The sequence below is a fragment of the Lepidochelys kempii genome, chromosome 3 (genome assembly GCF_965140285.1).
Source record: "Lepidochelys kempii isolate rLepKem1 chromosome 3, rLepKem1.hap1, whole genome shotgun sequence".
Classification (NCBI taxonomy): domain Eukaryota; kingdom Metazoa; phylum Chordata; order Testudines; family Cheloniidae; genus Lepidochelys; species Lepidochelys kempii.
Window position 1 is genome coordinate 114,506,460 of NC_136382.1, and position 14,847 is coordinate 114,521,306.

Sequence of the window (14,847 nt, forward strand, 5' to 3'; positions counted from 1 at the left end):
TACACCGATCACCACCCTCACCGGGACACCGGCCCCCGCAGCGCTCCTCTCCCCCAAACCCGACTTAAGGCGCTAGGTCAGCTGCAGCCAGGAGCGGGCACAACGGCACGAAGCGCCCGACTCGCCTAGGGCCGCCCGCCACGCCTGGCTGGGGGAGCCGGAGGCGCCTGCCGCGGGGAGAAGAGCGGCCTCCCCGCCGCCCGGGTAAGCCGAGGACCCGCAGCAAGCCCGGCCCCGAGCCCGGCCCCGGCCCCCCACACACACACACAGCCCCGCCCCATCCGGAGCCCGGCACCTTCCCAGCCCCCCTCGCCTCAGCTCGCGGCGCGGGGAAGAGGGGGGCGGCGACGCAAGCGCCCTGAGGTCCAACGGCAGTTCAGGGATGGGAGCGGAGGAGACCCCGTAGGAGGAACGGCGGGCAGCGGGGCCTCCACAGACACGGGAGCCCCTGCCGGGCTGGGGCAAGGGACGCGCTGATACTCACTCGCCTCCAGCGCGCTCCGTCACCTCCGTAACGGCGGCGCTACTCGCGCGCGCACCCCCGCCCCCCCCCACCTCGACCCCAGCTCCTCCCACTACCCCGCCCCCGTTCGAAGGCAAATCTGCCTGCGTCATTTCCTGGAAGCCTCGCGCGGTGTGCCCGCCCTTCCCCTGCTGCAGCGTGAGGGCTGGGGAGCCTGGGTCGGAGCCCCTGCTTAGGGCTCTGGGCGGGGCTCCGCTGGCAGCGCGTGGTGCGTCCCCCGCCCTTCCCAGGGTTTGCAATCTCCCGTCGGTGGGGAACCTGAGCAGAGAAAACCGAACAGTATCTTGGCTCCGCTCGCTCTTGTACTTGTGAATGTGAACCAAAAAGATACTCATAACTGCATGGGCCAGGAATCGAACCCAGGCTTCCTGCAGGGTGGGTAAGAAGTCTTATCATTGAACCACCAATGCAAACATAGCTAGAGAATTTAGCAACAGCTCTGTCAGTTGTGTTCTCACCATGCAACTCTTCAAAGCAACCCCTGGGCAAATCAGTAACAGCTAGTGTCAAGGTTCCTTCCCCACTCTGAACTCTAGGGTACAGAGGTGGGGACCTGCATGAAAGCCTCCTAAGCTTACTTTTACCAGCTTAGGTTAAAACTTCCCCAAAAGTACAAATTATTTTACCCTTTGCCCTTGGACTTCCACTGCCACCACCAAACTTTATCTGGATTTATTGGGAAGACGTTGTTTGGAAACGTCTTTCCCCCCAAAAATCCTCCCAACCCTTGCACCCTACTTTTTGGGGAAGATTTGGTAAAAATCCTCACCAATTTGCATAGGTGAGCACAGACCCAAGCCCTTGGATCTTAGAACAGTAAAAAAAAAGCATTCAGTTCTTGAAAAGAAACATTTTAATAGAAGAAACAGTAAAAAGAAAAGGATCACCTCTGTGAGATCAGGATGGTAAATACCTTACAGGGTAATTAGATCCAAAACATAGAGAATCCCTCTAGGCAAAATCTTAGGTTACAAAAAAACACACAGACAGGAATTTTCATTCTATTCAGCACAGCTATTTTCTCAGCCATTTAAAGAAATCATAATCTAACGCATACCTAGCCAGATTACTTACTAAGTTCTAAGACTCCATTGCTGTTCTGTCCCGGGCAAAAGCATCATACAGACCCTTTGATGTTCTCCCTCTTCCCAGCTTTTGAAAGTATCTTGTCTCCTCATTGGTCATTTTGGTCAGGTGCCAGTGAGGTTATCCTAGCTTCTTAACCATTTACAGGTGAAAGGATTTTTTCCTCTGGCCAGGAGGGATTTAAAGGTGGTTAGCCTTCCCTTTATATTTATGATAGCTAGTTTTGGCTGACAGTAACATTGTACTCAGGGCTAGCATTAGCTATTGTATTGTCTATAGTGGAAAACTTTTTTGGCATCCATCAATCCCCAAACCATGCAAGCAAAAAACCACCCTCAAAACGAAGGATTCGGCATCCCAAAAAGTGGTGTGTGGGCAGTAGCTCTAGTACTTAAAGCTTTCCCTCATTTTGCTACTGGGGAGTGTTGGGGGACTCACTTGCTTTAAAGAAATCAATAAATGTCTGCCTGTTACCCTCAGAAACAAACCAAGCGGAACATTTTTAGGTTGAGCAATATGTGTATTTGGACCAAGAAATTAATGTGACCCTAATCAGGAAGGTGAACTCTCGCAAAGAAAGCAAGCAGGTTGGTGTGCATTCAGTTCTTATCAAGGATGTCCTCCAAGGAAGAAAAATCAACAAGGCAACACGTGCCAGCCTCTTCAACTCAACAGTACTGCCAGCAAAGTTGTATGGCAGCGAAACATGGGTGCTGAGGAAGACAGAGAAGCAGCAACTGTCTGTAACAGAGAGGGCGATGGAAAGAAGAATTCTGGGAATTTCAATCCGCGACCGAGTCCCCAGTGAAGTGATGAGACAGCAGAGTGGAGCGCAGGATATCGTTGTTAAGAGAAGGCATAATCAAATGCGATGGGCAGGGCATATAGTGAGGCTCACTGACAATCGATGGACTGCAACTGTCACTGAGTCGTACCGATGCCAGGAACTGAAACAACCACTCAGCCAACCTCCAAAGAGATGGGAAGATTTTATCGTGAAAAGACATGGCCGCACACGGAGAAGGAAGGCCAGGATACAAGAAGAATGGATGAAGTGTTGTGATTGGTGCAATCTATTTGAGGACAGAAGGACTGATTGATCAAGGTGATCATATTTTTGCTGACATGGCTTTCACTTGTTCTGCCATTTGTGGCTCAGTTAGGGCAGCTGAGTCTCTTTTTAAATGTTTCTGTTTAAAGGGGAACTGTCACTTTAGATTTGGCCTTGACTTCACAAACAGTTGATAAGGGAACACAGGCAAACACACACTCTCAGCTCCTTCTAGGACTGGCTTTAGTTTTTTTAAAAAAAGTTTATCCAAGACAAACAAATATTCATACAAAAATACAATGGAATTTTTTTTAACTATCTTGCAGTGTTTGCCGCTGCGCATTCCAGCACTGTGGTAGTGCATTAGAACCTAAAAGTGAAATCTACTAGAAAATTACTACAAATCAAAGCAGAACTAAATCCTTTTAATTTCCGGTGGAGTAAGATACATAAACAAATATAAATAATAAAAAGTTGTTTTGAAATCATTAGCATTACTAATCTACAATATGAGTAATACAAGTAAGAGCATTTGTCTTTTAGATATCACTTTTAACCTGGCAGTGTCCCTTTAATCAAGTCAGACTGAATGGCAATAAAATTACATCATAATGGTTTAAATTGTTAAATTTTTGAAATACATTCTTATTTAGGAAGAAGGGAATTTGAAAAATTATAAGCGTGTGGCACAATAGGAGTCTGAATGTGTGATGTATCCTTTTTACCTTTTTCTCCATTGTTGTTTGGGGGGCAGAATACGTGGAGCCTGAGGTGATGTGCCTTGTTTGCCACTCAAGGTATACCAGACAAGCTGTGTCTGCTCTGCAGTTTAGGTGACGAAGTGCATTTGGAAGTGCTGCATCAAGCTCCATTTGTCCCCACTACAAGGAATCTTTGTTGGACTCCCTGAAATTGAGGGCCCAGTAGAATAATCTCTACTTTGTTTAAAACTTTTAAGTGATGTTACAAAGTTGTGAGCCATGTTCACACTCCTACTAATCCCCCCAATTTTTTTTTTGTCCTCCATTTCTTAAATGTAAAGTAATTCTATCATTCTCTGTAGTACAGTACTTCCAGCTTCACTCAGGAGACATAGGACTGGTTGCATTGACTTAGCCAAATGCATACAAACTGATTTAATTAAATCAGTGCAACCCCCTAAAGCAGATATTATTTAAGATACTTATTTAAGATTAAAAGAAAAGGAGTACTTGTGGCACCTTAGAGACTAACCAATTTATTTGAGCATAAGCTTTCGTGAGCTACAGCTCACTTCATCGGATGCATACTGTGGAAAGTATAGAAGATCTTTTTATACACACAAAGCATGAAAAAATGGGTGTTTACCACTACAAAAGGTTTTCTCTCCCCCCACCCCACTCTCCTGCTGGTAATAGCTTATCTAAAGTGATCACTCTCCTTACAATGTGTATGATAATCAAGTTGGGCCATTTCCAGCACAGATCCAGGTTTCCCCCCCAAACCCACTCTCCTGTTGGTAATATCTATTACCAACAGGAGAGTGGGTTTGTGTGTGGGTGGGGGGAGAGAAAACCTGGATTTGTGCTGGAAATGGCCCAACTTGATTATCATACACATTGTAAGGAGAGTGATCACTTTAGATAAGCTATTACCAGCAGGAGAGTGGGGTCGGGGGAGAGAAAACCTTTTGTAGTGGTAAACACCCATTTTTTCATGCTTTGTGTGTATAAAAAGGATCTTCTATACTTTCCACAGTATGCATCCGATGAAGTGAGCTGTAGCTCACGAAAGCTTATGCTCAAATAAATTGGTTAGTCTCTAAGGTGCCACAAGTACTCCTTTTCTTTTTGCGAATACAGACTAACACAGCTGTTACTCTGAAACCTTATTTAAGATTGAGTGCTATACTTTGATTTTGTTTGAGCTAAGTTTCTAACCAATTTAAATCTAAATAAGTGCTTGAAATATGCATAGACAGGACTCTGCTAAAGTTGCAGTCAGGAGCTGTCAGGCTTCCCTCCCTACTCTGAACTCTAGGGTACAGATGTGGGGACCCGCACGAAAGACCCCCTAAGCTTATTTCTACCAGCTTCGGTTAAAACTTCCCCAAGGCACAAATTCTTTGCCCTTGGAGGGTACGCTGCCACCACCAAGTGATTTAACAAAGAATCAGGGAAAGGAACACTTAAGAGTTCCTATTCCCCCAAAATATCCCCCCAAGCCCTTACACCCCCTTTCCTGGGGAGGCTTGAGAATAATATCCTAACCAATGTGTTACAAAGTGATCACAGACCCAAACCCCTGGGTCTTAGGACAATAGAGAAATAAATCAGGTTCTTAAAAGAAGAATTTTATTTAAAGAAAAGGTAAAAAAAATCACCTCTGTAAAATCAGGACGGAAGATAACTTTCCAGGGTAACAAAAATTTCACAAACACAGAGGAACTCCCTTTAGGCTTAGTTCAAAGTTACAAAAAACAGGAATAAACCTCCCTCTAGCAAAGGGAAAATATACAAACTAAAACAAAAGATAAATCTAACACACCTTGCCTGGCTTTATTTACTATTTTTGTAATATTAGAGACTGGCTCAGGATTGGTTTATAGGAGGAGGAGTTTTCTGACCTGATGCTTCTCTGCTTCCCAAGAGAACACCCTCAAACAAAGCCTCCCCCCCCCAGATTTGAAAGTATCTTCTTTCCCCATTGGCCCTTTTGGTCAGGTGCCAACCAGGTTATTTGAGCTTCTTAACCCCTTACAGATAAGGAGGAATTCTAGGCTACCCTTAGCTGTATGGTTATGACAGGAGCAAGGGTGCTCTGTTGCCTTTAGCAATGCCCTGACCATTCTCCAGTTTCTTTACATGCCAGTTGAAATTATTTTCTTAGAATAAAACATTTCAAAACCATTTTTTAATTCAAATACATATTTCAGAGCAGAGCCATTATATTTCTCTCTTCTGCTGGATTTCTTCACTAAGATATGCAAGACCAGCACAAAGCACCTCTCAAATTAATGGAAGGAACCTGTGTGAGGGTTTGGGAATGTCATTTTATGAATTCCATTTTGTTTTCATAGAATCATAGATTAGGGTTGGAAGAGACCTCAGGTCGTCATCTAGTCCAACCCACTGCTCAAAGCAGGATCAACCCCAACTAAATTACCCCAGCCAGAGTTTTGTCAAGCAAGCCTTAAAAATCTCTAAGGATGGAGATTCCACCACCTCCCTAAGTAACCCATTCCAGTGCTTCACCACCCTCTTGGTGAAATTGTGTTTCCTAATATCCAGCCTAGACCTCCCCCACTGCAACTTGAGATCATTACTTCTTGTCCTGTCATCTGCCACCACGAACAAGAGCCTAGCTCCATCCTTTGGCACCCCCCTTCAGGTAGTTGAAGGCTACTATCAAATCCCCCCTCCCTCTTCTCTTCTGCAGACTAAATAAGCCCAGTTCCCTCAGCCTTTCCTCATAAGTGAGGTGCCCCAACCACCTAATCATTTTCATTGCTCTCCGCTGGACCATCTCCAATTTGTCCATATCCTTTCTATACGGGGAGGGGGGTTGCAAACCTGCATTGTGGAGTAGAACTTCCAGTTTGTGTATGGACCTATATTGTCAAGAGCCAGTTTAAACTGATATACGCATAGCCAAAGGTGATGCATAGTAAGGCTGGAGAAGGAAGCTTTCCTCACCTTGGAGATCTAATACAGGATGACCCATCCAGACTGACCTTAAGGACTACTGACTTGCTAATGATGTGTCTTGGTTTACTAGGCCCTCCTTGTGAACCACAAAGCATTAGTATGTGAGCCTAGTTGGAACAGGGGATCTCATGGTGGGGCTTAGGATCAAGTCGATGTGTAAGTAAGTAAGTAAGAGGGCTTGTGGGTAGGGGGCTAACTACCACCAGCAGCAAGGACTTGCTGCATTGGAGACATGGGAGTCTTCACAGACCCTGAACCTGGACAGATTTCAGTACCAAACCAGAGGGGTGAGATCAGCTTAAGTGAGGATTTGCATTTAGATGCTTGTTGTTTTTCCCATAGATCTGTAAATCTTTTATGCTTCTGAGAGTAAAATGTGTATATGTTTAAAAAGTTCCTTTGCAAAGCCTATGTGTTTCTGTCTCATGGTCCCTGCAGAGTTCACCAGCCACTCAAGAACATCAAAACTATCACTATATTTTATTTCAAGCCCAAGAGATCTAAGTCTGGTAGAGGAGCTAGCATGTAACATACCTCTTTGGTAAAGCATGGATTTATGCTCCTGTTTTCATTTTTAGATATGCACTTTAAGCTGAAGCCTATTAAAGAAAAAGTCAATGTCCTATATTTGGATAGCATTCTTATGCTAGAAATGGATTTCATAATTTAAGAATTGCACTTCCTCTAGATCTCCAAGAAAAGCAATAATTTATGAAGTTAGTTGTCCATGATGTACAGTCTATACAGACTGTGTACCCATTCATTGTCTGCTGAATAAGTAGATCCTGAGCAAGGCTATTTTAATCATTTGATGGTGGAAGTGGGAGAAAGAAGAGAGTGACATAAATTACAATTGTGTGACTTGAGTTACAAAATTTCTAGAATACAGATCAAACTATGTCCAATAACAGCTAACAACATCATTGCTGTTAACTGCATAATGATGTATTAGTTCACCAGTTCTGACTGTTATGCCATTTGCACAGATTTAAGAGAACAGAGGAAGACCAACAACTTTTGAACAAAATTTAAAATTTTAACTTGTATTTGATTAGTAGAACCAGAATTTACCATTTATAAGGAAAAAGATTTACTGTACTTTATTCTTTATTATCCCAGCAGATATTACACTAGAGAAACTGATTTTGAGAAAAATGAAACATTCATAAACAGTTATAGGGAATGTCACTGATTACAATTTTATAAAATGACACTAGATTAAGAGAAGGAATTGCAGCCTTCGTAGACCATATAAATCCTCTTTGCATACTTCTGAATGTAACAGCTGTTGGTAGTGTTTTGTCAGCAGAACATTTATCATACAAAAGACGTATATACACACGCAATACAATAGTAAACTTGATTAGTGCCTTTGCTCAAAAGCATATTAAGGCACTCATAACATTTTTACCGTTATGTTGACTGAAATTTGTTCTCTCTGTGCTTTGGTTGAATTAAAGCAAACAGATTAAATGTCTGATTTTAAATACCAATAACATTTGGAACAGAGTCTTAGGGTATGTAGGGTAACAACAGCAGCAGCATCATCTAAGAACCCACCCACTGCATTAGCTAATAACTAAACAAAATTAAGTCCAAATAAATCATACCCACTGTCAGCTTTGCAATTAGCAACAGCAGAAGATTTTTTTAAGTCAGTTTCAAAATGACTTTCTAGTCATACATTCTATTGATTCTATTAGAAATATGAAGATAGAAAAGATACAGCAAGAGGGCCTGCCCTAGGATAGAATATAATTGAACAATACATCAGAACAGTATTTACAATAGTTACATGATTACAGAACATTTTATAAATACAATTTATATGTATACATGAGGCAAAAAAAGACAGTCACTCATTTTAATTCTTTACAACTGAAAATATTTTCAAGAAGTCCAAACTAAAACTGTGATTATACAGTCTCACAGCTGCTGGTTATAAGTATCTCTCCTCTGTTGTCAATATAAACTAGTCCGATCAAAGATCAATCTGAATTTCAATGCCCCAGAAGATTCTAGAGCAAAATTTATGAAGGACTGAAATATCAATATTGTAAACAGTAGACACTAAGGGTTACAACATGTCCTGGATCCACGTTTGGAACTACTTCTGTAGTCAATGGGAATTTCACACATGGGTGCAGGGAAATACACTGGAGAGCTGAGATAAACAATTGTGTTATGAGGATATTTTCTGTTCTTCCAGAGCAGGACTTAGCGCTGTAATGCACTGGGAGATCCAGGAGAGAAATACACGTATGGAGTACTGCAGCATCTAGACTGCAAACTTCAGAAATTAGGAGAATCAGAAATTTAATGGTAGATAATAGAAAAACTTGAAATACTACCAGTTTCTCAGGACACATATGTAAGTGTTTCAAAATGGCAGAGCGGTATCTCATATTTCAGTACCATGCATATTAGCTTAAAATACTCAATTATTTTGGTTTAATAGCAATTCCTGTTGGATTTAACTCCCTTATGTAAAATGGAAGTGCCTTGGAAAGGACATCTTTCTTCAGCTAAACCCATCACTGTTTGGCTAAGACCAATCACAAGTCTAGATCCTGATGGACTGGGAAAGGAGAAATATGCTCAGATAATCAATTATAAAAATTGTATTTGTAATTAAAAGGTGACATTGTCTAAGGAAGTTTTATTTATTACATGCCCACAAATAATGCTCACTTGATTAAATTGGTTTTAACCAGTAATATGTTACACTTTACTGCAGGACAAGTAAAGGAGATTAAAACTGCCAGTTTTACTGGGACACTTACCAACATGATGAATGGAGACAGTCCTTTAAAAAATTATTTACTATGAAATAAAGCCTATTTTTACAAACAAAAATAAAAAGCTGAAGTATTTATATATTGCATCCATTTTATAATGTTGAAGCTAAACATTATAGATCTTAGAAATGTTGAGACAGAACAGCTTTCTTTAAGATAGGCACACAGGACTTGAATTGTGTTTTACTGATTCAAGTCCTATTGAGACTATAGAGAAATAGCTATTTTTTTTATTATAAGGAATGGATATTTTTACATAAATATCTTTTCACCATGATAGATGCTTCAGAACAGAAAGAAGTAAATATCCTTAAAGAAACAGGACTCTCCTCTTAAAATTATTTTTAAAAGACATTTATCATGATAGCACCATAGTGGTACTGCATGTACTCCTTACACTGCTGTGATACCAGCTCTGAATGTGGTTTCATGATGCTTAGGGAGCAAGAATTCTAGTATAATGGCCTGGATGATCAGAGTAAACAAGAGGCACTGATGTTAAAAATTTCAGATTGATATTAACACACAGGACTTCAACCCAGGAGTGGGGAAACTGTGGTTGTTTAAAAGTATGTTTAAATTTGGTTTTTGTTTTTTAAAAAAACCTGCATTTCCCTGTCCCTCAAAAAAAACCTGCTGGCTATGGGATGGAGGGGCATTACTCTTTCTTCCCACACCTGAAACAACTGCTGATCTTGTGAGTGGGACAGCTGTTTAGTGGTGTGTTCCCCTCTGAACATCACAAAAGGCTTATTAATTTTGCATCTTAAGGCTGTGACACTAGAACTTCTGCTTAGCTGCTGCTTGAACACCATGAAACCAGTATTCAGAATTACATGCATCTGCTATCGCAGTATCAAATACCACAGAGATGAATCTGCTTTGAATTAAGCTGTGAATGACAGAACACCAGAAATGTAAAAAGGGGGAAACAAACAGCTTGACTTGTTTGTTCCCAGGTACACGCACAGCAGTGTTTCCAACTGGTTAAGGTTTAACACACAAAACTGGTCTTCGCAGCACAAAAGCCTGATGAAAGCCATTATCATACTCTCAATCCTTCCTCATAACCAGCTGAAAGGCTGGAGCAAGAAACAGAACCATTTTAAAAACAATTTTTCAAGCTATAATTTTCTGATTGGAGCAGAGTTTGAGACACAGTACAGTTTGGCTTCCGTCAAAAAAATGAAGCTGGAGCAGATTTCAGTCTTTTTTTTCTAAAGCTTCATTCCTCCCACATCTTTAAGAGGGGCTGACAGGGAGAGAGCTAAGTAAATACTATTACTGGTTTTAGTTATAAATCTAGTTATAACTTTCAATATAATTTTAAGTTAAATATAAATAAAAACCCTAAGTTTTTTTTTTAAACCATTTATAGTCACATTACAACAGAGACTGATGTTTCCCATTTTCAAAGCTATCTACTGTGCAGTTACTGTACTGACTGGGAATTACTTACCAAACAGGCTTAATTTTGCTAACAATGGAGCCTGATATTGTGGGAAGCCACAGTATAGCAGCCTTGTATCAGAGAGGTATCAGATAGTTTTGTAAGTGTATGATAAGATTTATATTTGGTCAAAGCAAGGCAGAACTGTTTAAATCTGGAACAAAGATTTTTTAAAAAAAAAAATTATTTAGCCTATGTACAAATAGATAACATCTCCTTTTAAGAAATCACTATTTCCTATATTGAGTACTTAAAGTACAAAGAACTGATCATAAAACTCAGTTCATAATTTATTTTTCCTAACATCAGTTCTTTTCTAAATGAATGATTAATAATGCTGGAATAAATTAATGTTTTAAAATTATTTCCCTGCATTTTGGGGAAACAAAATGTACAGAAAGCAAAAATACAGAACTCTGGGATAATGGTAATTTTTTTTTTTTAATAAAGTATGCATATATTTACCCAAGCAATCTTCTGTTAATTCTCTTATCACAGGGGATTTTTGAAAAATCCCAACTTCAAAACACACAGTTCAACTATCTTCAACTTCTCTGCTAAACATAAACTAGATCACGATTTTGAACCCCTTTGCCTGCCTGCTCATCATCATCATCTGATTGCTGCTCCAAGTTTTGTGGATTATTGTATTCATATTCAATAGGTTTTGGGTAGTTGTAAGGGTAGCCATTGTCATCAAAAAACCTTCGAAATGTGAACTCATAAAAAGCATGTTCAGGATGTTTCCCATTTTTGTACCACCCATTAAGTGTGTCATTTACATTTCCGTCCTTATCATCATCACACCATAACTTATCTGGATCAACTGGGTCAAAATTGGATGTGTCTGTGGGATGTGTAATTTTAGGAACATATGAAGCAGTCTGCTGTCGTAGATCACTTGAAAAATCAATAGCTTTAAAAAATGGATGAGCTTTTATTTCATCTGTACCATTCTTGCCTAAGCGGTCTTCTGGCCCTCGGCAGAGTTTGATAATAAGGTCAGAAGCCTCTGGAGTCAATTTAGCTTGAGGTGGAATGTGAAGAGCTGTTTGCCAATTTATAACCTTTAAAAAGAAAGTGTAAAAAGATCATAAAATAAAGTTAGATTTTTCATTTTCTGTAATTTCTTAAAAATAAAACCCGCCATGTATGAAATATACAATGAAAATTGTTTCAAGAGTCATCACTTAACACCTATAAGTGTTTTCCCCTAAAAACTCAAAAGCCCACACTCTTGATATTTTTATTTATTTTGCCATCATCTCTCTCTTCAGGACTTATATGATCCTCCTTTACCAGAGCATCCGAGTTGCCTGAAAACCTTTAACGTATTTATCTCACAACACTCCTGCGAGGAAGGAAAGCACTATTATCCTCACTGAACAGACAGGAAACCTGTACTGACTAAGGGCTAGTCTACAGTAGAATTGCTACAGCATCACAGATGTACAGATACTCTATGCCAAGGGGCGAGAGCTCTTCAGTCGGCATAATTACTCCACCTCCCCGAGTGGCGGTAGCTGTGTCGACAGAAGAACTTCTCCCGCTGACATAGCGCTGTCCACACTGGTGCTTAGGGTCAGTGTAACTTATGTCGCACAGGGAGGTGGCTTTTCCATAGCCTTGAGCAACTGAAGTTATACTGAAGTAAGCGCTAGTGTGTACAAGTCTATCTGCGAAGAGCTGGGGCAGCACACAGAGGGAACACGCATGCAGCCAACTGTTATCATCGAACAAGAGCACAGCACCACACCAGTAGCTGCTGACAACACAAGCCTTAAGAGATGAAGACATTTGTTTTCCTACAGCCAAATGAAGGTAGTTCATCTAGGAACAAAGAATGTAGGTCACAATTACAGGATGGGGGGACTGCATTTTGGAAGGCAGTGTCTCTGAAAAGGACTTCGAGGTCATGATAGATAACTAATTGAACATGAGCTCCCAATTTGATGCTGTGACTGAGGGCAAGTCTACACTTAAAATGCTGCATAAGCTGCACCGATGCAACTGTGCCCCGTAGCGCTTTAATGAAGACACTCTAAGCTGATGGGAGAGAGCTCAACTGTCGAACTAGTTAATCCACCTCCCTGAGAGATGGTAGCTATGTTGGCAGGAGAAGCTCTCCTGCTGACATAGCATTGTCTACGGAAGGTGGTTAGGTCAGTATAACCACATCACTCAGGGGAGTGAAAAATCCACGACCCTGTCCTGAGTGATGTAGTTCTATTGATATAGGTCTGTAGTATAGACCAGATCTAAGAAAACTAATGGGATACTTGGATGCATAAGCAGGGGAATATTGAGAAGTAAGGTGGTATTACCACTGTATATGGCATTAGAGAGACTATTACTGGAATACTGTGTCCAGTTCTCATGTACACACTTTAAAAAGGATGCTGACCAACTGGAAAGGGTTCAGAAAAGAGCAACAAGAAGGATTAAAGGTCTAGAATGCCCGTCCTACAGTGAGAGACTATAGAAACGTAATTTATTTACTTTATCCAACAGAAAATTAAAAGATGGCTCGATCACAGTCTGCAAGAACCTACATGGGGAGAAGACTTTGATAGTAGAGAGCTCTTTAATGTAGCAGAAAAAGGCATTCAAAGATCCAAGGTATAGAAGCTGAAGCTGGACAAGTGCAACTAGAAATAAGGTGCAAAGTTTTAACAGTGAGGGTAACTAAATGGAACAACTCACCTAAGAATATGATGGAATCTTACCCTTGAAGTCTTTAAATCAAAATTGGATGTCTTTCTAAAAAAATATGCTGTAGCTCAATCAGAATTTATGGGCTTGACGTAGGAATTACTAGATGAAATTTGATGGCCTGTTATTCCTACCAGCACTACAATGCTTACAGATGTTTGTCAATGCCAGTGATCACATTAGATGATTATAATGATCCCCTCTCGTCCTATAAATAAATAAATCTATGAACATATTTTCTCACAGGAGGCATAAGACAGAATCTGGAAAGACCAGGAGATTCTATATGGTAATATCTGGCTAAACTTTCTGATGTCATCTAATGTTTCTCTTTCGTAACTAAGATTTCTAAGGGTCTCACAAGGGCCTAGAAATAGGACTGTAGATAACATGTATTATCTTCTAAATCTTATCAATATTTTCTCTAATGGACTTCAAAATAAAAATATATAATTTTAGTCATTCATAATTGAATCTAGGTGTGTTATGTGACTGTTACCATTCTTGAAGAATATGCTATTCACTGGTCTTAAGTTCTGGAAGAAGGTAAGAGAAAAAGATAACTATCTGGTTGTGACAGGATGCACCAGGCCTTCGTAGCCTCTCTAGAGCCCACACTTCTCCGTTACACCCTACCCTAGGAAGCAGCAAGGTGTAAGGAAAAGAGCAACAAAGGTGGGTCCTCCAGGCCTACCTAGAAAAACTTCACTGGAGCACTCATCCTAAAAGCTAGCGACACCTGGTCCTTCAAGGGCTAGTGACAGCCAATCAGAGCTCAGCAGGCTCAGATAAAGGAGCTGCAGGGTCTTAGCAGTTCAGTTTGCCCTCACATCATGTGTGGGGAAAATCATGGTAAAAAATTATACCAGTGGAATAGTTGGAGAAAAATGATATTATAAACAGCACTAAGTGGTTTCATAAAAAGGAAGATGCATGGTTGAACATATATAGTGAGACTAGAAATGAAGGTACAAAAAATCATAAAGAACTAAGAACTTTATGATATCTGTCTTCCTGGACATTGAAAAAGAATATGACATACTATGGAGGGAAGACTTCCAATATAAATTAGCCAAAATTGAAATAAAAGGGAGAATGTTTTGGTGGCTTAGGGACTTTTCAAGTGATGGAACTATAAAGGTAAAAGTGGGAACAGCTTTATCAAAAACCTACATGCTTACACATGGAACTCCACAAGGGAGTATTATTAGCTCTCTTTTGTTTTCCATTATGATAAATAACTTCCCAGAAATTGTGCAGATGGGAATAGGTATTTCCCTTTTCACAGATGACTGTGCTATATGGACGAAGTATGAAGACTAAAAATAGCCATATGAAAGACAAATGAAGCACTCCAGAGAATTTCCAAGTGGGGAAGTGATTAGGGATTTAAATTCTCACTTGCAAAAAACTAAGGGAATGCTTTCAACCAGGAAGAAAAAAAGGGAAGACTGGGACTTATTTCTTTATGGTGGGGGAAAAAAAAAACATTCAAAAGCGTAGGTTCTTAGGAGTAGTATTTGTTATTAAATTAATTTGGA

General features: G+C 40.4%; 2 protein-coding genes across 15 annotated transcripts in view; both read right to left on the reverse strand.

Annotated features, from left to right (window-relative positions):
- Positions 1-556, reverse strand: part of KATNA1 (katanin catalytic subunit A1) — a 36,469-nt gene extending 35,913 nt beyond the window's left edge. The window contains exon 1 of one of the 4 annotated variants that reach the window (XM_073337604.2): positions 485-556. The gene's annotated coding sequence lies outside the window, so the exon portion shown is untranslated. The other 3 variants (XM_073337607.2, XM_073337605.2, XM_073337606.2) reach the window with 3 other exon arrangements.
- Positions 557-5,036: 4,480 nt separating this feature from the next.
- Positions 5,037-14,847, reverse strand: part of LATS1 (large tumor suppressor kinase 1) — a 41,119-nt gene continuing 31,308 nt past the window's right edge. For 9 of the 11 annotated variants that reach the window (XM_073337621.2, XM_073337620.2, XM_073337623.2 and 6 more), the window contains one exon: positions 5,037-11,661. In XM_073337621.2, coding sequence (XP_073193722.1) covers positions 11,152-11,661 — 510 coding nt within the window. In that variant the 3' untranslated portion in view covers positions 5,037-11,151. The remainder of the gene's footprint in view (positions 11,662-14,847) is intronic. The other 2 variants (XM_073337626.2, XR_012158080.2) reach the window with 2 other exon arrangements.